The 23,183-nt window shown below is 35.3% G+C and overlaps 1 protein-coding gene across 1 annotated transcript in view; it reads left to right on the forward strand.

Moving 5' to 3' along the window:
• Trmt61 (tRNA methyltransferase 61) overlaps positions 1–23,183 on the forward strand; it is a 78,742-nt gene that overhangs the window by 1,792 nt on the left and 53,767 nt on the right. The window contains exon 4 of the mRNA XM_089728635.1: positions 289–418. Within this exon, the coding sequence (XP_089584761.1) occupies positions 289–418 (130 nt within the window). The remainder of the gene's footprint in view (positions 1–288; positions 419–23,183) is intronic.

Below are 23,183 nucleotides of genomic sequence, written 5' to 3' on the forward strand. Positions count from 1 at the left end.
ATATATCTTTTAAATTATTATGGATAGTATTGACTTTGTCAAACCTTAGTCCAACAATTTACAATAAAAAAATCACAAAAATTTTGAAGTAAATTTCAATGTCATATTTATTTTATTCTCATGTATATCTAGTTTCCTTCATCTTAATTATTTTTCTTTCTCTATGTAATTTGTGTTTATGTGTTTATTCTATAATAAGCCAGGACCTTGAATTTTTTACTCAAATGGATAACAAGCTACTGAAGAGAAAAAAGTCGAAAAATCTGTAGGGAGTTAAAAATGTTTTAGGCGCAACACAGAGACATCATACGAGACGGCTTTTCTGAAGAATTGAATGGAAAAGCGGATGCCGTGTTTTTGGATTTACCCAGCCCCTGGCTTGGAATTTCTCATGCTGTAAAAGCCATCAAAGAACAAGGTAAGTCAGTATTTTCAACATTTCGGTAGAAAGTTTGAAGTTTTCATTTTGTCTTGGAAACATTCCTTTTTTTTTATTGCTTAAATGGGTGGACGAGCTCATAGCCCACCTGGTGTTAAGTGGTTACTGGAGCCCATAGACATCTACAACGTAAATGCGCCACCCACCTTGAGATACAAATTCTAAGGTATCAGTATAGTTACAACGGCTACCCCACCCTTCAAACCGAAACACATTACTGCTTCACGGCAGAAATAGCCAGGGCGGTGGTACCTACCCGTGCGGACACACAAGAGGTCCTACCACCAGTGAGAATTTTCTAACATAATATTAAACAAAAAATGTATCACAAAATAGAGCCTAAAACGGAAAACGTATCCTCCACTATGAACATAACTTTTACCTCGTGACTTACTTTTGACAAAAGAAGTTAGCTTCATTATTTCGTTCACTTTTCAAATATCATCATCATCATCATCATCATCATCATCAACAGCCCACAGTCGTCCACTGCTGGACATAGGCCTCTCCCAATCCACACCACCGAGCCCACTCTTCAAATAAATTCACTTTTCAAATAAACAGAGCAAAAGTTAGAATCTGTTTACTTAAAATTTATTTTTGTGTAGGTACATGTACATTTGTAGCTGTTTTTTATACTTTAGTTGTCGCGTTCTAACGATAATATTGAATCAAAAACTTTGCGTAGGTAATATTGATTACTAACAATAGGTACGTATTTCGTATAAGATCGATGTGAAGTTTAGATATTGACTAATTTATTATGCTATGATTTCCACCCATTGTAACCACGTGTACCAGTTTCCTTCCGTCGACGTGCTTCGAAGACTGTCTTAATGATGACTTAATATTAGATCAGCGGTAACTCACCTCCCAATACACAAATAAAAAGTGTAGCCTTGGGTTAGTAATCTATATACATAAAAATTAATTGCTGTTCGTTAGTCTCGCTAAAACTCGAGAACCGCTGGACAGATTAGGCTAATTTTGGTCTTGAATTATTTGTGGAAGTCCAGAGAAGGTTTAAAAGGTACATAAATATGAAAATGCTTGAAATTAAAAAAAAATTACGATTTTGTTTTTGTTGATGTGTCCTCCGTCGGACGGATTTCTTTTGTTTGTTTTAAATTTATTTTATACAAAAGCTTAGGTCTTTTATTTATCGATTGAGGCACTACGAAGTCTGTCGGGTCAGTTAGTCAATAATAAAAAAATATGAATTGAAGTGAGAAGCAGTACCGATGATTCGTATAAATATAGGTACCTGCATTGAGATTACGAATCTGATCGTAATCTGAATACAGTGTCGGTAATTCAGATCCCTGTTTAATTTAAATCGAAACTATTCATTTATCTACTCAGTGCCGATAAAGATAAAGCATCCGGGATCTATTCATCGGTTCACGACGATTTGAAAGTGGTCGGACCTCGAGCATTGTGCAGAAATGTCGCACATAGCATTTATTGTTTCATTAATATTTAACAATTCGAAGATTTTATAACATTAAAGCTTATATTCGAGCTTATATTCGAATATTATTTAAACTATATATTTAAAATTATGTATGGTATTTTTGTTACATGTGTACATTTGTTTGTTAAAATTATGTTTCAATGCACCTACCATTATTTACTCTGCAGTACTTTTACTAGTAGAGAATGCGTTAGGCATTAAATCCGCCAGTGTATATAAATACATGTAATATAATAAATAAATATATTTACCAGATTTTAAACGTATGTGGTCTAATGGATAGGTCGCTCATCAACAGCAATAATATTTGAATAAGCTAATATAAATTATATATTAGTGGGAACGCAATTAAATACGTTTTCGGGATGAGATACTGAGTTTATTTACGATTTTTAAATAAATTTAAATTCACCGTAAAACAACTTAGATATCTTCGCCTTCGTTTTCAGTCTGTCGCATGTCACCTGCCATGAAAACGTACCGTACCTACTTAAAATGATAAAACTAATTGACCAATTCCATATTAAACTCAAATTCAGCGAAACTATTCTTTTTCCTCTTACTAAATATAAAACCAAGATATTATTATATCTACAGAACATAGATATATTTTCATAAGATTAAAGTCTTATCTTGAATGCAGATTTAATTATAAAATTATTGAAAAACAATAACACAATATAACATACCGAAGTAATGAATCGCTCATTACAACTTCAGAATTTCTGTTCGAAGGTTTTTTTAAACTTGAAACCGGATTAGTCTCATCAGAGATAAGTCTTTAATCACATACAAAGACCCGCGTCCATTACATTGCCAATAGCGGGTAATGTTCGTAATCGGACGTATTACCGATGTAATATCGTATAATATGTAATATCCAATATGGTGCTGTAATTACGTAGCGTATATTGCAAACAAATCTAATATGTAGTTAATGGAGACGTAGTTATGTAAGTTTTGTAGGGCTGGTGCTGATATTTAAATTATCAATTGCAAAGAATTTTGGGATCTTATTCCGTGGCTATGTTTATACTGACAGCTTATTTTAAACATTAACGGACAGGCCCTAGTAAATATTTAACGTATCGAAACTAGTAAGACTACCCATATATTTTTGTCTAAACAGATAATCTTGTGTTCTGATACAGACTGGGAGCTAAAAAAGCAACACTTCGGAGCATAACTATTGAGATCTCGTTTCTCAATCGTTCATGTTATCCTAATTCTAGTCAATAAGTTTTCTCACTTCAGTTTACCATAAATTTAATATAAAATTAATGGAATTTTGTTTCATTCTGTGTATTTCCGTATCGTTTATCTGATAGGTTTGGAAATTCATGTAACTTTTACTCGAAACAACACTGATTGTATGAATTTGTAGTACTCATTCAAATTGATAGGGTTACGAAAACAGTTAGGGTTGTTTTTGTAAGAAGCATATTATGAAAATTTATAGACGAGACTTCCTAGGGATAACTAACACCCCTAAACCGCTTAAAGTAGCACCCGGCCTCCGTCGGCGCTCTAGCCATGACCTGATGGATCCACCGTTCAGTGCTGTTGGATGCTCTACTCGTCAAACTTCAACGTGGCGCTTAACCCATAACATCAACGCTGAGTTTCTCAGGGCATTTTCTCAGTCAGTTGTGTTTCTAGTCTAATGATACATGCATTCACGATTTTTTTTACTGGTGGTAGGACCTCTTCTGAGTCCGCACGGGTAGGTACCACCACCTTGCCTATTTATGCCGTAAAGCAGTAATGCGTTTCGGCTTGAAGGGTGGAGCAGCCATTGTAACTGTACTGAGACCTTAGAACTTATATCTCAAGGTGGGTGGCGCATTTAAGTTGTAGATGTCTATGGGCTCCAGTAACCACCTAAAACCAGGTGGGCTGTGAGCTCGTCCAACCATCTAAGCATTAAAAAAGCCGCATTTGAACTGTTAGGCCTCGGGTCGACAGATAACCCTTCATGGCTGAGCCCAAGCTCGCCCAAGCGTCTTCGTGAAGATGGAAAGCTTTGTGCACCACCACTAATCGCCTCCTACCTATTCTTTTTATTTCTATGAATGTCATTGTAGGTTTGTAATGCTACTTTAGTTTTGTATCTTTGAAAATGATATTTTGTAGGCCATTTAAAAAAAAACGCTTTTTTTTTCCTACCTAAGGTGATGATAGCCTTGAGAGGCTATTTCAGCGTAACCTTAGCTAGTAGGTGAGCTCACGGGGCTCAAGCCGGAGTGATGCTAACACTGACCCTAGCAAGAGCAGTGCTTCGCAGAATCTACCATCGGATCGGAAACGCGACTTATACTGAGAAGATCCGGCGAGAAACTCAGTGGGCTGTGTCTATGGGTTAATTCGCTCGTTGAGTCCTTCGTCGCAAGCGACGGGTTCGACCAGGACGGTGACCGGTCCTTGTGGTACCTAAAAGCACTGTTAATGGATCGGGAGGATCCGTAATAACGTGTTTTGGGCGACAAAACCGCATAGTATCGCTTCTCAGTACTGAGGCTCTGCTTAGAATCATTGATTTATAAAGTACTAGCGACCCGCCCTCGCTTCGCTTCGGAAACTGTAATTTATTATTAATTTCTCTACTATTTAATGGATGTTATTATACATATAAACCTTCCTCTTCAATCACTCTATCTATTAAAAAAAACCGCATCAAAATCCGTTGCGTAGTTTTAAAGATTTAAGCATACATAGGGACAGAGAAAACGACTTTGTTTTATACTATGTAGTGAGTGATATTAGGTTTCCGCGAGTCCAGGACATACATAAAATTATTTTTTCAAGACACATTATTTCCTATAAATACATTAATTGTCATTATATTAGTTCCGATGTTTCAAATACATTGTCGTCCGCCCGTAAATTTAGTTTTAATTAAAACATTTTTTGAGTTTATTTTGACAATTAATAAATAGGTAAGTTACATGATATACAAGTGATTTACTTTGACATTCAATAAATAGATACGAGTATGTTACATGATATCTAAGTCCTGGTGAAGCTGGAAAGGCCTCCGGGGCACCAGTAATCTTTCAATCATAAAAAAAAGATATATAAGTAATTTTGATTTTGAAGCGTGTTAAAATTTCAATGAATAATATATTAATTGCCTAAATTAGTTTCTTCCCACAATATTTTTAAAATTATATTAATCACAATGTACCTAGAACGATATACGTTCGTTTCTTATAACAAGTGCCACGTGTAAATCATTATATTAATAACCATAACCAAATATGTCGCATTAATAAATGGTCACCTCGTTTTGTATAGAATATACGAATAACAATAGATGCGACAAATGTATGAGAAACGGGCCGCTATGTTTGAGCGTATTAACGTTGACAATGTTAGTGCTCATTTAAAGAAATACATCTATAGTGATAGAGGTCTTATAACAATGCAGGATTACAATTATCAGAATGTTTTCCATTGATCTATTATTATTATTTAAACTGTACTATTCTGAAATCGGTATTTAGAAATTTCACGACAACTTTTCCCTACATGCGGGTAGTCCATTAGTCGCTTGAGAATATCTGAAAAACCTAATTTAAGAACTTCAATTAATATGGAATTAGTTTTGCACGTATTTTTTTTTCTAATCTATCAGCCTACAGATGTCCACTGCTGGACATAGGTCTCTCCCAAGCCTCGCCACAAGGATCGGTCCTGCGCTGCTTGCATCCAACGGATCCCCGCGAACATCAATAGGTCGTCAATCCATCTTGTGGGAGGCCTATCCACGTTATAGGCATGTGTTATTTAAGTATCTTAGTAAGTATGCAATCCATCTTGTGGTAGGCATATCCACGTTATAGGCGTGTTTTATTTAAATATCTTAGTAGGTATGCAAACTATATTAAAGCCTTAACAATAATTGCTACAAAAGCATAGCAGTGTAAGGTTAGGTCCCATTCGAAAAAATCAATAACACTATAATCAGACGAATTAATGTATGAGAATTTTAAACGTATCAAAAGTTGTACTGATTGTGATACCATTACCCTTAAAACCGTGAGACAAAACCGCAACACACATTTGGATGACCCGAGTGCCCATGTTGTTTCTAACTAATCTCTTCTTCCACTACAGTTACAAATGCACTAGAAATAAACATGACATATCAAAACGCTCTCCCATGGTGGTCTGTCTTGGACGAAGGAAAGTCTAATAAGACAGGCCTTTAGCAAGGCTGTCTGACTTAGGACATTATCTGCGCATGAAAAATAGCGCCCTTTGTGATTTCCCGTGAAAGTCCGTATAAACTCGGACCATAGTCGTTTGAGCGTCGTTCAATGACATTTACAAAACAATATGAATGAAAATGTTCCTTTTGTGGTTGCGATTGAGTTCTATTTCGGTCGTTTAATTTATTTGGTATTAATTTTATATTCATTAAAACAAACACTAAATAAATGCATTAACGATTATATATACAGGAAATCGCTCAAGTAATGATGCGTAAATATACTATTTTAAACGTGCTAATCATAAAATAAATTTCTTCACTTACCTACCATCTTACAGTAATTAGTTTCCATTTTAATAATATTCTTTTACCTCTTGCCAGCCTCACAATTATGAATTCAACCTCATGTCTCAAGGTGAATGGTGACATTGCGCTCGGTATTTGCAACAGCTATCGTAACTACCTAACTTCATGTGAGCCATGAGCTCGTCCTGATTGAGAAATGAAAATATATAGTATGTATAATGATATAAATTACTAAATATTATGTTAATGCTCTAAATTCAAATATAATATTACATACAAATCGATTTTTTCACAATATTTCCTTTTGGTTTACCACTAAGAGAATATCTATTGATATCTTGTTCTAAATTGGGCTGTATGATTCTATGTTCGCCAATTAAAAGATAAAAAAAAGATGTTTTTATCACAATCGAAAAAGGTTGATTGGATGCGGATATAGTTAGACAAGTGGCAACACTATTGAGTCACTCCAGCATCTAAATGTTATACAACTCGAAAAAGAATTACGATACGTTGGATATTTTTTTATCAGCAATCGTATCTTTAGATCTGTCTGTTGTTGACGAGGATACCCTACGGTATTTTGTAGTTCATTACTGTTTTATGCAACTGATTAGTTAAAGGCACAACATAATCAGACTATGCAATTTTCGACGTAATGTCAAATGTCAACCTAGCAACTAATACCCACATCGACAATCGCCAGATTGAAAAAAAAAAAGAATCAAAAACTAGTATCGATACTTTTAGTTTTCTTTTGTTTATTAATTGTTATTTTAGATATTACGGACGTATTTCTGAATATAATCCAAAGGTAATTGGGCCGTAATTTAGTAGTCATATTTCTCAAAAATCATCCGATCATTTTATTGTGTTCTAGAAATTTGTTACGTGTGACATTGATTATTATGTACGCGAATGAAACCTTCAAATAAATTATAATATTTCGTCATTTCTTTAAGACGATTTATTATATATCTTTTTTAATTTTAATAAAGTATAAATTACGCATACTAAAAAGTAAACAACACACATGGCCTGCCACTCAAACTCTGTCCTCGTCTCGTATCTAACATCTTAACGAAGCATTTAATTTGACCAACATTTACAGTGTCCATCGTTTGATTAATGGCTTGCTAACATGTATGAATTACTAATACATCATACAACATATTATGTCCATCTGTTTACTTAAACTCTTAGGTCGCAATGTCTTTAATCAATAACAATAAAATAAAAACTCTTGAGGCCTTTCTCTAATATCTCTACTTTATTAAACCTATGACTTAGTTTTATTTAGTAACGGGTAGGCAACCTCTTCTGCTTGCTTACCATAGACAAAACAAGAAATTAAAACTGGAACGCATATCCATCTGTCGTAAGAATTGAATAACAAACTTTTTCATGACATCAATATTGTATCTGTGGTGTTTCGATTCTGAAATCGAAACATTTTGATATACGAATGTTGCTACAAACCACCGTAGCGGGTGAATCCACCGTATTGAGAGAAAAATGTAATAAGTTTAAAAGCTCTGGGCGCACCTGTTGTTAAATGATTACTGGAGCCCATAGACACTAACAACGTCAATATTGCCACCTTGAGACATGAGTTCTAAGTTTTATAGCACAACCGCTTCCCTACGCTTCAATACGAAACGCATTACTGCTTTACGGCAGAAATAGGCCATCTTTTATTGAAAAAATGTGTTATACTCACTAAATAGTAAAGGGACTATATAGCTAAAAAGTTAAGCACTTGGTGTTAGGTTAACGGTTTCAGAAATTTACCACAGTAGTCACATTATTATAATTTTTCAATTATTTACCAGTAAGCTGGCTATGTGCTAATTACACATCAAATTTAACAAATGATAGATTAGAGTCGCGGTATTAAGCTACTAATAATAGATAAAGGTTTAGGTTAACCCGTGACCTTATATAGTCGGATTGAATTATCGTTTGACATTAACAGTAAAGATGTAGCAAGCGTTATTAACTATGCTAATAAATGTTCACGTAAACGCATTTATCGAATAATGGATTTATTACAGGATTATCGATAAAGTTACTTTTAAGTAGACTTCTGCGGTGTGAACATTATCTGTATTAAAGATGGAGTTATTTGATGTTTCGTGAATAATAAAGATGGCGTCATATTCAGAAGCACACTACAGCATATTAGCACGAAATAATTTAAATGTACAAAGTCATACATCAAAGGGAAAGAATGTGAAAATAGTGTTCTCGAAGTCGAAATCGTACCCTACCACCGGCATAAAATAACGAAAAACAAATGTTTACAATTAATTAAATATTAAGAAATGGGTAGGCAGCGGCTTGGCTATGCTTCTGGCATTGCTGACGTCCATAAGTGATGGTGACTATCAGGTGGATCGTATATTCATCCAAAGGCAAAAATTTATTATCACGACTGCCATGTAGGTCACTGGTGCCCTACGCGGCGCACTGAAGTCACTATGTCGATCTCTCTCTTCGTTCTTCTTATTAAGGCGCCGAAATATCTAGCAGACTCTGAGAAAGACGAATCCAAAGATACTGACAATGAATTTGTTTCTAAGAGACCTAAATGACTTAAAACATACACTAACAAACAAAAGAAGGCAAAGGTAGGCAATCCAGGTCATAAGTAACACAAATCGACATAATTACTTCAGTGCGCCGCATAGGGCACCGGTGACCTACATGGCAGTCAAAGGGTTAATAAATGTAAATAGAAATAATTTACATTAATCTACAATTGTCTGATTAATAGGTTAATCTACTTTATATTTTAGCAACTTAAAATTTCATGAGCCCGCAATGGAATGCGAAGTAAGCTGCTAGACGCACATCTTGTTCCCTCGAAATCGTAGTTTTCGGTTGGCTAATGATTTTTATTTACATTACATTACAGTTCACATTGACGTTAATAAAATATAATTTTCTAATTGTTTTTTTTATTTAATTATTTACGTGTTACATTACGTCAACATTATCCTTTTTTTAGAAAAACAAATTCGATATATTCAAAGACTATATAGCTTTGTCAATATTTTTAAATTTTTCAGTCACTAACTGTTTTATTTATTTTAAAACATAAAGGCTTCTGCTATAAGCTTACAGACGTTTATCAATAAAATGTATTTTGCTGTCTGATTTTCAAATCAACAAGTCATAACTCGGCAATCTGATTAGCGACGTGAATTGAGTTCTCACCGGATTGTGTTGTCGTTACCACTATCATTTCTGGATTGTTAGTATTGAAAATTTGTGATGGATAACAATATCATGAATCACTTCACACAAAAATAATGAAAATTCTAAACCAAAATAATGAATTTGAATTCCAATTTTTTTAAAAAGAATGCTCGTTTATAGTGTTCACATTTTATTGACAGCTAGCCTGTTAATCGGCTGTCAACTATCCGCTTTACTTCACCATAGATACCGTTTTCGTGGGATTATCTGTATACTAACATCTCCATGTCACTAAAAAATATAATGAAATGTCCGGGCAACTAACAATCATAAACACCTACGATTAATATTCGCGACAGATACAACAGACTTACCCGTACCTTACCGAGAGGGCTGGTGCTCGTGGCACCGACGACCGCCAGTCCGGCGTCCCGAGGGGGAGGGTGATGGGAGAGATGTGCTCCGCACTAAACGCTTCACTTTCCCCCCTTTGCCTTTTCATGAGTTCTGTCTCATGCGAGGTTTGGATGCTGGTTGTTGAGCGACAGGAGGTTTTAGTCGGTTCAACTCGGACATGCCCCGCCCTCCATCCCCAGTGGAGGGCGGAAGTCCTGTGATTTCCTCCTGACAAAAAAAAACCCGTATCTTCAAATAATTCGTCGGATAGATCTCAATCTCATTAGTTCCCACGTCGTAACATCACAAATGACACTAAAACGTAATTTTTTCGACATAGTAATTCTATTTTTACCTTAATACATAGCTAGATTAGATGAGTCATCTTCAACAACGCAATATATGTAATGCAGTCTAGGCACACATTTTTATCTCGTTATAACGTTACCAACTGATTTATGAAGATCATTTCGGGCATCACTTTAAACGGCAATCATACAGACTCGATAACGCTTAATGATTCATCGAAACATCTGTTGGCTTCTATCGACTATGTAAATTCGAAGCAGGGTTACTAAGTTATCAGAATGATAAATTTATTCGCTGACAAGTTTCGTTTGCTAAATAGCCTTCAGTGATAAAGATCAAGGAACAGCCTAGCATTTCATGCAACTGTGGACATTAGGTTAACTTCAATAAAATTCCATATGCCCTGATAAAGATCTGATATCCTTGTTACTCCCCTACCTACCACATTGTACATGAAATAACTATGTGACATAACTTGTCGCCTGAGGCGTTTCTCGTACGATTTATATCGACAAACTTAATAATGCTTCCAACTTTAAGCTCATTCAAATAGAGCATAAGAAAAAAACCAGCCTCTCGTTATTTGTCTAACGGCAATATTAACTTTGCCAGAACTCAAAGAAGGCAACGTTGGTAATGCCGTTAACAAAAAAATCGTTTGTATGAAATTGTGTTCTTACTGCCTCTATAGATACACTTACAGTGTTAGTAAAAGTAAATTTGTAAATAGTTGCGCCACTAAATCAAATTGCAGTCAATTAAGATAAAACGCCTCAAACGACAGCTCCGGACAATGGAGCGTGGACCATATGACTAAGCCAACGTTTTGTTTGACTAACTGAATTACAACTTGGCTGGCGGTGGTGAATAGAATTCCTATTGATATTAAATAATTTATATGTACTAGACACAATATTTTTTTAAGCAGAGGAGCATAATTGAACTGATGGTGAATGATCACCGATGACTATTTACATGGGCCAAGCAAGTGCCTACCAAACTAAATTTTAATTTATAGTAATAGTAATATTACTCATCATACTTTATATTACAAAACAAAAACAAAATGGCTTTATACATATTATAATTTGTCTATCATACGAATTCTTGTCTAGTTTGACCTTTTTCTTGGGTTCTCGCTATCTACTAACTTGTCTCGACGACTATTTTCAAGCCAATAATTTTAGAAATCGTTTCTAAAACTAACTTTATAAATACCTGTAATATAATAATATGATTGGCAAGAACAATTTGAAATGCTTAATTTGAAAAGTTAAAATCATGGTAATGGGCCGGTATTGAGATAAATTGTTTTAGATTTATTATAGCTCATTATTTAATACGTATTATAGCTCATCGAAGCACTGATGCCTATTTCGTTCAATTACCTTACTCCAGAAGTACACACAAATATTATGCATAACAATGAAAGTGAATTTTTGGTGAAACTAAACACTAACAAAGTAACGGCCACAACTGGCCTACCTAAGATTTTGTCCACAGCAAGAATTCCTAAAGCATTTCTATCATTCACTAAAAAAAAGCATAAATTTATTTGAATCTCCAATTTATAGTTAAATAATCACTGAATTTATATTTATTTACGACTGTTTAACAATTTCCAGTTTAAAACTAACATCTAAATCCAATGGATTGATTGGATCAAATTCCACAAAATGACAGGCCGTTAAATTTTACAACCCATTCGGCTTGTTAACTACACAACCGACAAAGATAATAGATCTTTGAGTTTGCTTTAGTCCTACTCACACCTTGTACATTTACGGTATGTACAAGCGAGATGAAAGATGGTTGGTAAAATAATATTAAATTGTTATAGGTTTTGTTTAAGGCTTAAGAACAAAAGATAAGGGTTTCAGCGGTTGGTAATGCTAAACGTTACGATCTTGAAACGAATGTTTCCTATTATTCTTAAATTTAGAACTGCTGAAACTTATATCAATAGTTGTCGTATAATTGATCTCTCGCAATAGGTATCCACCATTATACTATAGCTATACATAAAAAAATCCTAATTAGTCCCATTAGATACCAAGAAATTGAAAATCTTTGAAATTTAAAATTCTTAATTGTATTAAAGATTGAACTTATGATTAGCATCATTAAAGCCATTATCACTGTAAGCATTTGCGGTTTTATCTCGCTTTAAATATTTTCTTGGGAAAACTAAGGTTTTTGCCGACGTTTGAAATATCAACTTAACGAATTCCTTCACATCTTACTACTTTATTATGTTATGATTTTTGGTCAATGTCCTAAGTTGCTATTGAAAAACTATAGCGGTATCAACTTATTTCAATATTTTTTCCACAAATACAAGAAAAAATGTCAATAAATAAACCAAAAAAAAGTGTACTAAAACCTAACCTAAACTAAACCTAAAATGTATCTAAATCTTGAGGTGTCTGTGGTTATGACCGGCTTTAACACTGATTCAAATTTGATGTCTTTAATTAATAATCAGTCTATGATTTAGTGCTGACAACTTTAAATAATCACCAAAATCTAGGGCAAAGGGCAATAGAACATGACTATTTATAATGTGCCTTGCATATTTGAACTGACCGAAACTGGTCTTGAAATGTGGATCACAGCACAATGTCAGCCAGCGAAGTTTACGAGAGTCGCTATGTAAACCGCATAGAGAATTGACCTGACCTGAATAACTATAGGCTTTTTAGAATATCGATTAATTAATATCTGCACCGAGATCCGTAAGCGCGATTTAATAACTTTAAGTGCTTGTTATGTTTGTAGTAAATCAACTGATTCTTGATGTAGCCATTCGGCGGATACTGATCGGAATAAGCATGAGTATGCATCACATATTCTGTTAGTGTGATGGTTTAGCAAGGACAAGCATGGGTAAGCAAGTCGAAATGCTTACAGGCTATCTCCAAACACTAATAAAAAAATAATGCGGGTAATTTTTGGAGGTGAAGAGTAAATAATATAAAATAAGTAAAGCTTGTCACAAAAATACCCCACGATCGGAGTCGGGCATTCTAATAAAGTATGACAAGATAATTTAGTGATTTTTTTTTTATATTCATTATCATCGTAATTTTTATAAATTTAGTATTTCATTTGGTATTTAAATTTGTTGCTTCTTGTAACATTTACTCATTATAAGTACTGGTTTTCTTTCTAAACTTTGTGTGTCTCATAAGACTATCCATTTCTTTGTTTGTTCTTAAACAAATATATTTTGTATTGTTCTTAAAACATGTAACATAATTTCAACACACGCACCCACTAATTAACAATCATACGTTATTTTTTATGATAAAACGGAAACGTTTTATTCTGTAAACCGGTAGTGTTGTTAATATCAGTCATACAGTTTTAACATAGAAGTAAAGCCTGCCTTTCTCTCGCTGACCTCTTACCTTGACTCGCCGCGCCCTAACTGGCATACCGTAGTGCCCCACACGTCATATTGTCATACTACCGTCTGTCTATTTTAAGCATTCATTTTACACTATATGCTATATGGATAATATTAATAAATGCAGTGTTTATCGGTCTTAATTTAGTTATTGGCCCAACGTTGGTGAATTGCTCAAATATTTGTTGCTTAATGTGTAACTGTAATGTGTTCAAAGAAATATACTCTAATATAATGAAGCTTTACATAACGAAGGATGTAATTAGTATTTTTTTCTTATCTTTCATTTGGCTCATAATATGACCTATTGACTATGACTATGACCAGTGATAGTGTTTCTATTGCAATAAAACGGCCCCATCTACATTACGGTATATTAGGTTAATTTTCTCCCAAAAATAGGCAAAGTAGTGACGCCATACTGAATTACAACCTCGTTCATTCACAAAACGGTTAATTCCAGCTATTTTGTTTCAAGAGCACTATTCGAAAGCCTCGTTTTTCAGATTTAAGAGTCTGGAAATCACATCAACTAAACATCGAAAATCACTGACCAAATCTTAGTTCAGAACGAATCTAATGTACAAAGCTTGTAACGCTGTTGACAACGACAGATAATAATTGAAATTGTCACGGCGTCCGCATGTAACGACCATACTCGGCTTTCGGATTGTGGACATATTAGCACTATCTATCCTACACAATCGCAATGTCGAATGCCGATATGCGCAATATGTTTACACTTTGCTTTTCACACAATATTCTGTGCCTTTTCAATGGCCACAGCAGTAAACTTTCAATACAAAGTTTTGTAGTTTTTTTTTAAATGCTTTCGTTAACAGTATTAACGCTCGACCCGTTCTTGAAATCAGGACTTGATACGTACATATAAAACACCAATTAAAATATAAACGGTTTGAGCTATTGAATCACGATGACGTGACATTTAAATCATTTTATCGAACAACAGAACAAACAAGCGCAGCCGGATGCTGGATTTAAAATTAATAAATCAGTTTTTAATCAAAGTTCATTAGTGCAGTTATTTGTACACTCTTAATCGCTAGGGTGTAGCTACACTTCAAACTAATATCTCATGCGATATAAAGCGATACATTCAAAATAAACGTTTCGACATACTAGACTTGTATATACGTGCAATAGGCTTTCAGAAACGTTGTTCGAGCACCAAAATTAAACTCAATCAAGTATAGATTTGACGAATATGTCACGTACCATCCGGCTTTAAAAAGAGCTCCCCTCCACGGTGTTTCCCGAACGTTATGACATGTCCTTCTTCAAACGAGGCTTATGAAGAGTATTTAATGGCAAGCAGCGGTTTGGCTCTGCCCCTGGCATTGTGGAAGTCCATGGGCGACGGTATCCACTCACTATTAAGTGGGCCATATGCTCATCTGCCTACAAGGGCAATAAAAAAGAACTGGATACTCTAAGTTTTGAAGCAGACCTGTCAATTAATGTATTTGTAAAATATTTACACTTTTAAAATAATCCATACTTCTGTAGTCACTGTATTAAACTGCTCTTTCTAATTATCAAATGGTCAGTAACATATATTAATTCCTCACGTTTAAAATCCATACGACAACGTATGACAATTGATAGAGAGAACGGTAGCAAGGGATTTATAGATTTAAACCAAGTTAGGATGCAAATTGAGAATTTCTGTGATTTCTTTTAGAAGATCCAGATTCTTAACCAAAAAAAGCTTAATGGAAGTGATATCACAGGAACAGAGACTATTTGGCGGAGAAAAACGTTTCAGAGTGCGCACTCAATTCGTACGACAAACATTAGTACGTTTACTCCTTAGTAGTACATGAAAAGCCGCGATATCAAAAAGATCGATGCCTTTGAAATGTGGGTTTAGCGGAGGATGCTACAAATACCGTGGACTGCCATGAGAACTAACGACTCAATTCTAAGGCAGCTAAACATCCGGAAAAGGCGCTCTTTCATCTGCCAGGAACGTGTTATGAGCTTCTTCGGACACATTGTGGTCTCCCAGACATGAATTAGAGAAGCTCATAATTGCGGGTCGCATAGAGGGCAAACGCGCCGTGGGCAGAACACCAGCAAGATGTCAGATCTAGTAAGAGAAGCACTTGGTGGTAGTCTGTACAATGCGGTCCATGCCACCCATGATCGAACACAGTGGACGAACGTCACATGTAGTTGCGATCCTCAGTAATGAGGGCACGATATAGAAGAAGAAGTACTGACTAAAGGGGTTGCGAATTCGTCTGATCATCGTCGATTGCTTTAAGAATTTGATTTGGCGTCTTCGAACCGCAACGCATTACTGCAATGCTACAGAAATAATTTGACTGGTTACAAAATATAAAATATCACTAAAGATTTTTGGTTCACCTTTTCAGTTTCATTGTCGCTTATCATAGCGATCGCTTGGGTCTGTAACGAGAACCTAAAGGTCACGTTGTAATGATTTAGTTTCAATATGCACCAGCGTCGGAGTAAATGCGACTGTCCATAGACGGTAATTTATACCGATTGCCTCTTGTTTATTATTCAGCTGTTTATGTTACAAACACGGTTATATTAACAGAGAATTTATTTTATAGTCATGCAATGCGGGAACGTTGAAATACGGGTATGTTCTCGTAAAATTCAGTTTCATGATTATTTTATCACGTAATTTGTATGAGTCCTGTTAATTTGAATGTTTAGTGTTTCTTAATATCTTTTTTGTACTTACGACTAAGGTTCTCTAATGTTTGAATGTTATTTATGATTTCTGTGTAGAGTGTTAATTAATTATTAATTATGTATAATTATTAATATACTAGCTGACCCAGCAGACTTCGTAGTGCCTCAATCGATACATAAAAGACCTAAACTTTTGTATAAAATAAACTTAAAACAAAAAAAGGATTTATTTTTTATTTTTATTTAATTCCGAGCATTTTCATATTTATCTATCTACCTTTTAAATCTCCTCTGGACTTCGACGAATAATTCAAGACCAAAATTAGCCAAATCGGTCCAGCCGTTCTCGAGTTTTAGCGTGACTAACGAACAGCAATTCATTTTTATATATAGAGATTTGATCAAGCCAGAGGGCCTAAGAAGCAGAGGATTGTCCAGTTACATACCATTTCGCTATTAGCTACCCTATTTTATAGTTTTCCCCTAATTCCACGGGCGTTTACCACATTTCTGTCATTTTTACGGCGAACCAGTCACGTCTAAAATGATATGACCGCTATCTAATGTATTTGAGACTAATCCTGTCCTGGCTGAGCCTTAGTTCGCTCACTTATCCTGGATAAATTGGAAAGGAATCCAGGTCACCAGGAATCCTTCCTCTAAAAAATAAACTAAGATGTCTCAAGATGGACGAGTCATTCAGGCCTTTTTTTTGCGTTTACGAACTGTAGGAACCGTGAAGTCCAAATATGTTAGTAAAAAGTTTCTCTATTCCAAATATTTAATAGTAAAAATAGAAGAAGATATAGTAGTAAGTAGTAAGTAAGAAGATATAATAGTAGTGAGATATAGTAGAATAGATATAGAAATAGAAGAAGATAAGAAGCACATTATAGAGCTGAGTTTAAAAAAAATTATTGTCATATCGAATTAAAAGTTATAACGATAGAAAATCAGAAACGATTCAGAAATTTACCTACAGCTTATCTTAAGCAGGCCATAAATTTCTTTTTAATTTCATTTGATCTAGTGAACTAACTAATGTTTTGCATTAAATTCATTTGTGTCGGCAATTAATACGCTGTGCTGGATGTTCTAGAGCCGCTCCGAGTCCTCGGGGCGATTCGGTACCCGTAGAGCTACACTGAGTATGGTAAATGGATACAGGCACGCTAAGTCCGTACAAATCGTTATTTGCATGGGAATATTGTGATGTAGTGTATTGTGAGGACGTGTTGTTCGCGTCCCAAGCCTCCCGTGTGATTTATAGATAGTTGTTTAGCACTATTCCGAGGCTTTTTCTTTTCAATGTCGATTTCGCTATTCCTTTTTCGTGAATTCAATGGGTATGTAATAATAATTTTATTATGTAAACGTCCGAAATTGAACTAGCATATATATTTGTATAAATTGTAAAGAGAAACGGTATATCATATACAAATATATAATACGAATGGTGGGGTGTCATACTTGTGCACAAAAGAGAACAATATTTTTGCCGGCAATGAAAACAAAATTGAATTAGTGTATGTAACAAAATTAGTGTAATCTCAAGCGTATGTCGAAAATAAAATGTACACGGCTAGTATTGCTCGGGATGCTATAACATTTGAGATTTATAGTTGAATGAAAGAAGTAACAAGGACCCTCGGAAATCATTACACTTTTTAGAGCAGTCTCGTAAAAAATTCGCTCTTTAAGATTTACTGGATTAATCATAGATTTATTAGATTTAATACGCAACCGTCCATATGATGTTCCTGGTTTTAACCATCGATGAAGATTTTTTTTTATGGCTTAGGTAGGTGGACGAGCTCACAGTCCACCTGGTGTTAAGTGGTTACTGGAGCCCATAGACATCTACGACGTAAATGCACCACCAACCTTGAGATATAAGTTCTACGGTCTCAAGTATAGTTACAACGGCTGCCCTACCCTTCAAACGGAAACGCATTACTGCTTCACGGCAGAAATAGGTAGGGTGGTGGTACCTACCCGTGTGGACTCACAAGAGGTCCTACCACCAGCATAAGCGGTACGGAAGTAAATTCGTAAAAGACAGCGACTTGGCTGTACCCCTAATATCACTGTCGTCAATCAGTGATGGTAGAGTATGTACTTACGACATTGGAGACCTCGTATTCTCTGTCTTTAAATTTAAAAAAAAACACGCAGTATGAGTGAAACCTTCACAAATATTCTACCTCTATAGACTAATATGTTTGTCTCTGCGTAGTGTCGTTTTTTTCGTTTCATCGAGATCAAATGAAAATTCAAATCAGAATGGCCCTAAATATATTTTTAGGGCCATTCTGATTTGAATTGATTCTGATCTGAAATGAAATTGAAAAAAAGAATCTATCTATCTATACATATAAAAATGAATTGCTGTTCGTTAGTCTCGCTAAAGCTCGAGAACGGCTGGACCGATTTGGCTAATTTTGGTCTTGAATTATTTGTGGAAGTCCAGAGAAGGTTTAAAAGGTAGATAAATATGAAATTGCTCGGAATCAAATAAGAATAACAATTTTGTTTTTCATTTGATGTGTCCCCCGTCGAACGGACTCCTTTTTTTGTTTTAAGTTTATTTTATACGAAGTTTAGGTCTTTTATTTATCGATTGAGGCACTACGAAGTCTGCCGGGTCAGCTAGTTATTAATAAAAATAATAATATAAGGTAACTTCTGAGAAACAGATAAAATCAAGCTTCGTTATTCCTTTTCATTAGTCGTCTGTAGACAATTGGTAAATCGCTCACAGCGAGCAGTACTTTAATCCAATTCGTTCAATACCTCATTAAGGTTCGTCTTCAAACATTTCCTTAAAGCAATTAAACAGAGTATAATTATTGAAACTTTATAATCCACATGCTGTCAGTTAACGCAATGTATTGCAGACTTAAAGGCTTAATTACGTTCTATTTTATAAAGCAAAGGAAACCCCAGTAAATAAGACTAACTCAACTTTAGGCTCGACACAGAGCCTCATGAAGGTTTCATATGAAATAAATGTGTTTATTTAACATCTAATCGAGTTATGTAAAAATATCACAAAGTTGGTATATTGATATTTATAGAATACTTTCAAATTTGGAAGACTGAATAGTTTAAATTCTAAAAAAATATTGCTACTATGAGATGCATCGGTTAAATGATTCAAAATTAAATTTGAATTTAGAACCATAGTTTTTTTTTTTCAAAAGCTTTGTTTCAAATATTCAATTACTTAAATCATAGATTTAGTAAACTGCATGTCCAGCCTAATAGAATACGCAAGATCCCTTTGAGTATCCGTAACTGCGTGCGTCTATCGATTAGAGGCTGTAATTCGAGTAATAATTCCCTATTGAACTGTTGGTTAGCTCCGTTAAATGAATTTATATCTTTGCTTGCTTCTCGTTTGAATTTTGTACCGCATTTAGACTCCTTCAGGCGTGTTTATTAAAGACCCGAATGCTTAAAGTTAATTGGAATGTGTTTAATGAAATTTTGATAATCATTTTTTTATTGTCTAAAATAGACGACCCCTCGGTCATTTTAAGCTATTTCCAGAGCCCATAGCAACAACGTGAATACCATAGACCAACTTTTAGATATGACATCGATATTTTAATTATAAATAATAACAGGTTTATTCCCATGAAAGTGCTCGAATTAAAAGCGAGAACAGATATGACCCGAGAGAAGCAATCTCCGAGAATATTTCATCAAAACTGCCTGACTGAGAAGAAGAGGAGTTTCTATTTTGAACTTTTTTTTATTGCTTAGATGGGTGGACGAGCTCACAGCCCACCTGGTGTTAAGTGGTTACTCGAGCCCATAGACATCTACAACGTAAATGCGCCACACACCTTGAGATATAAGTTCTAAGGTCTCAGTATAGTTACAACGGCTTGAATATGTTAAAGTCAATTGCGAACGTTTACGGGGATTATTTCCTATACATTATAAACTCTAACGTCTCATAATAACACGTCCGCGCACATCGGCGACGGTCGCGCGACTAATCAATTGTCACGGCACCGTGATGTCTTCATCAGATGCCCGGGGACGTAACGCCCTGATTTTACACTAAACTTCTAGGTATAATGCGTTTTCGTACGGTAAAGCTAAAGCTTTTTTCCTCTAAATGAGCGTCACTTCACTATCACTGACCTTGACGCTGATATCGTTGTCCAACAGCTGTTCTACCCTTGACAGGAACGCATAACTTTTTCGCGGTAGGAATACATAGGTAGTACCTACCCGTGCGGACCCAAAATACGCAGCGTCGTAAGTTTATTTGATACACATAAATATGTATAGTTCATGTTTGATAGCTCTTAATTTTTTCAATAATACAGAGTCATTTTTATTTGGATTTTTGGATTGGAATGTGTGGATCGATCTTACGTGCTAGGCGTGGTACATCCGAAAAGGGGCGCCATGTTTTCAGTTTTCCTTAAGTTTCACTTTATTAAGATGGTTTAGCGACTGCCAACTGATATATTCATGAAACGTGCATGAAAATATTACAATTCTATTGTGATTTCGATGATGACGTTTTGGTTATGTACCTCTGATATATTTACAATAGCAGAAGCTCATTTAAGTTTTACAATCATTACTATCTGACCCGGCAGATTTCGTAGTGTCTCAATCGATAAATAAAATACCTAAACTTTTGTATAAAGTAAACTTAAAACAAACAAAAGGAATCCGTCCGATGGGGGACACATCAAAGGAAAAACAAAATTGTTATTTTTATTTAACTCCGAGCATTTTCATATTTATCTACCTTTTAAACCTTCTCTGGACTTCCGCAAATAATTCAAGACCAAAATTAGCCAAATCGGTTCAGCCGCTCTCGAGTTTTAGCGAGACTAACGAACAGCAATTCATTTATATATATATCGACGCTTGAAAGGCAAACGTGACTAAGCGACAATAACTGCTTTGTACATAAATGATAGGCAATAACCGTATTCGATGCGCAAAAAATATATATTTCTAGGTCTATTAAAATCATTTCAATCCTACAGCTAGATTCGTTAAAATAGATTTTTTTTAGGTATTTCTCAGGTATATTTAAAATTAATTTCAACTTTAAATTGGTCTACTGTAAAGTTCACGCATTGTCGCTTAGTGACGTTTGCCTTTCAAGCGTCGATATATAAATTAAAATGCCGCATAACAATATAACAACTGTGATGACATAACAGACGGACGAAGGAGAAAACGGTTCGTTCAATTTATCTTCATGCCCAACGCTAACGTTTGAGACAAAGGCGTAAATTAACAAACACCTAAACAACGCCAGGAACGACCCTCGACACGCATGCGATTTATTTAGCGATTGAAAGTGACCACTTAAAAGAATCGCGACGCGAGGAGAAGCAACAAATTGAACAGGATCGGCAATTACCGAAGACAATGCGTGCGTGAGGCCGGCGCCGTCGCACGCAGTCCGAATTAGGCCGAACTCCATTTCGTACTATCTCTATCCTGCTTTCTCGTATTAAAAATCTCCACTGTCCGAACAGGATAGCCGAACTAAAGTGTATTGTATAGATTTTGCACTAGCTCGTTATCTGTACTGGGCGTAATTAGGGAATGTTCCCACGGAGAATACCTCGGTTCAGCCCTGGACAGGCGTATTTGTTACTTTTTTTTTTTGCTTAGTTAAATAGATGACTTGTGATTTTGAATTTTTTGTATCTTTTGATATTAGAGAATTCTCTGAAAATTCGCCAGCCCTATCAACATGGATAGATTCAAGCATGATTATATAGTATTTGCGAAGAGTAACCTAGTGTTGACCAGACTCTGGCACCAATCGTGGTGGTAAACATCGGGTCTAAGGATTAGTGGCATTAGCGGCTATACTATTTTTGAGACTTAGAACTCATGTCTCAAGGTAGATGGCGGCATTTACGTTGTAGATGTCTATGAGCTTCGGTAACCACTTAACACCAAGTTGACCGTGAGCTCACCCACCCACCGAAGCAATGAAAAAAAGCTACTCCTCTTGTGAAGAAGATGTAAACTCGTAAATTCTAACATTAGAGGGGTTTAAAGTACTTGTACTAAAGGGAAGAATTAAGTAGGAAAATAAATGAGATGAATAATTACTACCGAATCTGTAATCAGGAAGTTATAGTAGTAACTAGTATCTTCTTAGGAGGTCTTGTGGTGGTAGGATCTCTTGTGAGTCCACACGGGTAGGTACCACCACCACGCCTATTTCTACCGTGAAGCAGTAATGCGTTTCGGTTTGAAGGGCGGGGCAGCCGTTGTAACTATACTGAGACTTTAGAACTTATATCTCAAGGTGGGTGGCGCATTTACGTTGTAGATTCCAGTAACCACTTGACACCAGGTGGGCTGTGAGCTCGTCCACCCATCTAAGCAATAAATGAAAATAATAATAATAAAAAGTCTCTGGTCTGGTTTTGAATTGTTCTTCACCTATAGCTATCGATAAAGAAAAGATACGTTATCGTAATTCTAATTCTAGCCGCTATTTCAGGACATTTATCATTATTGTTCTCCGTCTTCAATGACAGTTTATAGCAAATAACACTAGGGGAATAAGCGATAATTTCTATATTTATACTTCTAACGGCCGTCTGGTGTAGTGGTAAGTGACATGACACACAAGGGGGTCGCGGGTTCGAATCCCGCCAAGGGAGGATATTTGTATGATAAATATAAATGTCTTTTCCAGGGTTACGGATGTGCCTTAAATATATGTATGTATAATAAAAAT

The sequence above is a fragment of the Bombyx mandarina genome, chromosome 07 (genome assembly GCF_030267445.1).
Source record: "Bombyx mandarina strain Sakado chromosome 07, ASM3026744v2".
Taxonomy (NCBI): Eukaryota; Metazoa; Arthropoda; class Insecta; order Lepidoptera; family Bombycidae; genus Bombyx; species Bombyx mandarina.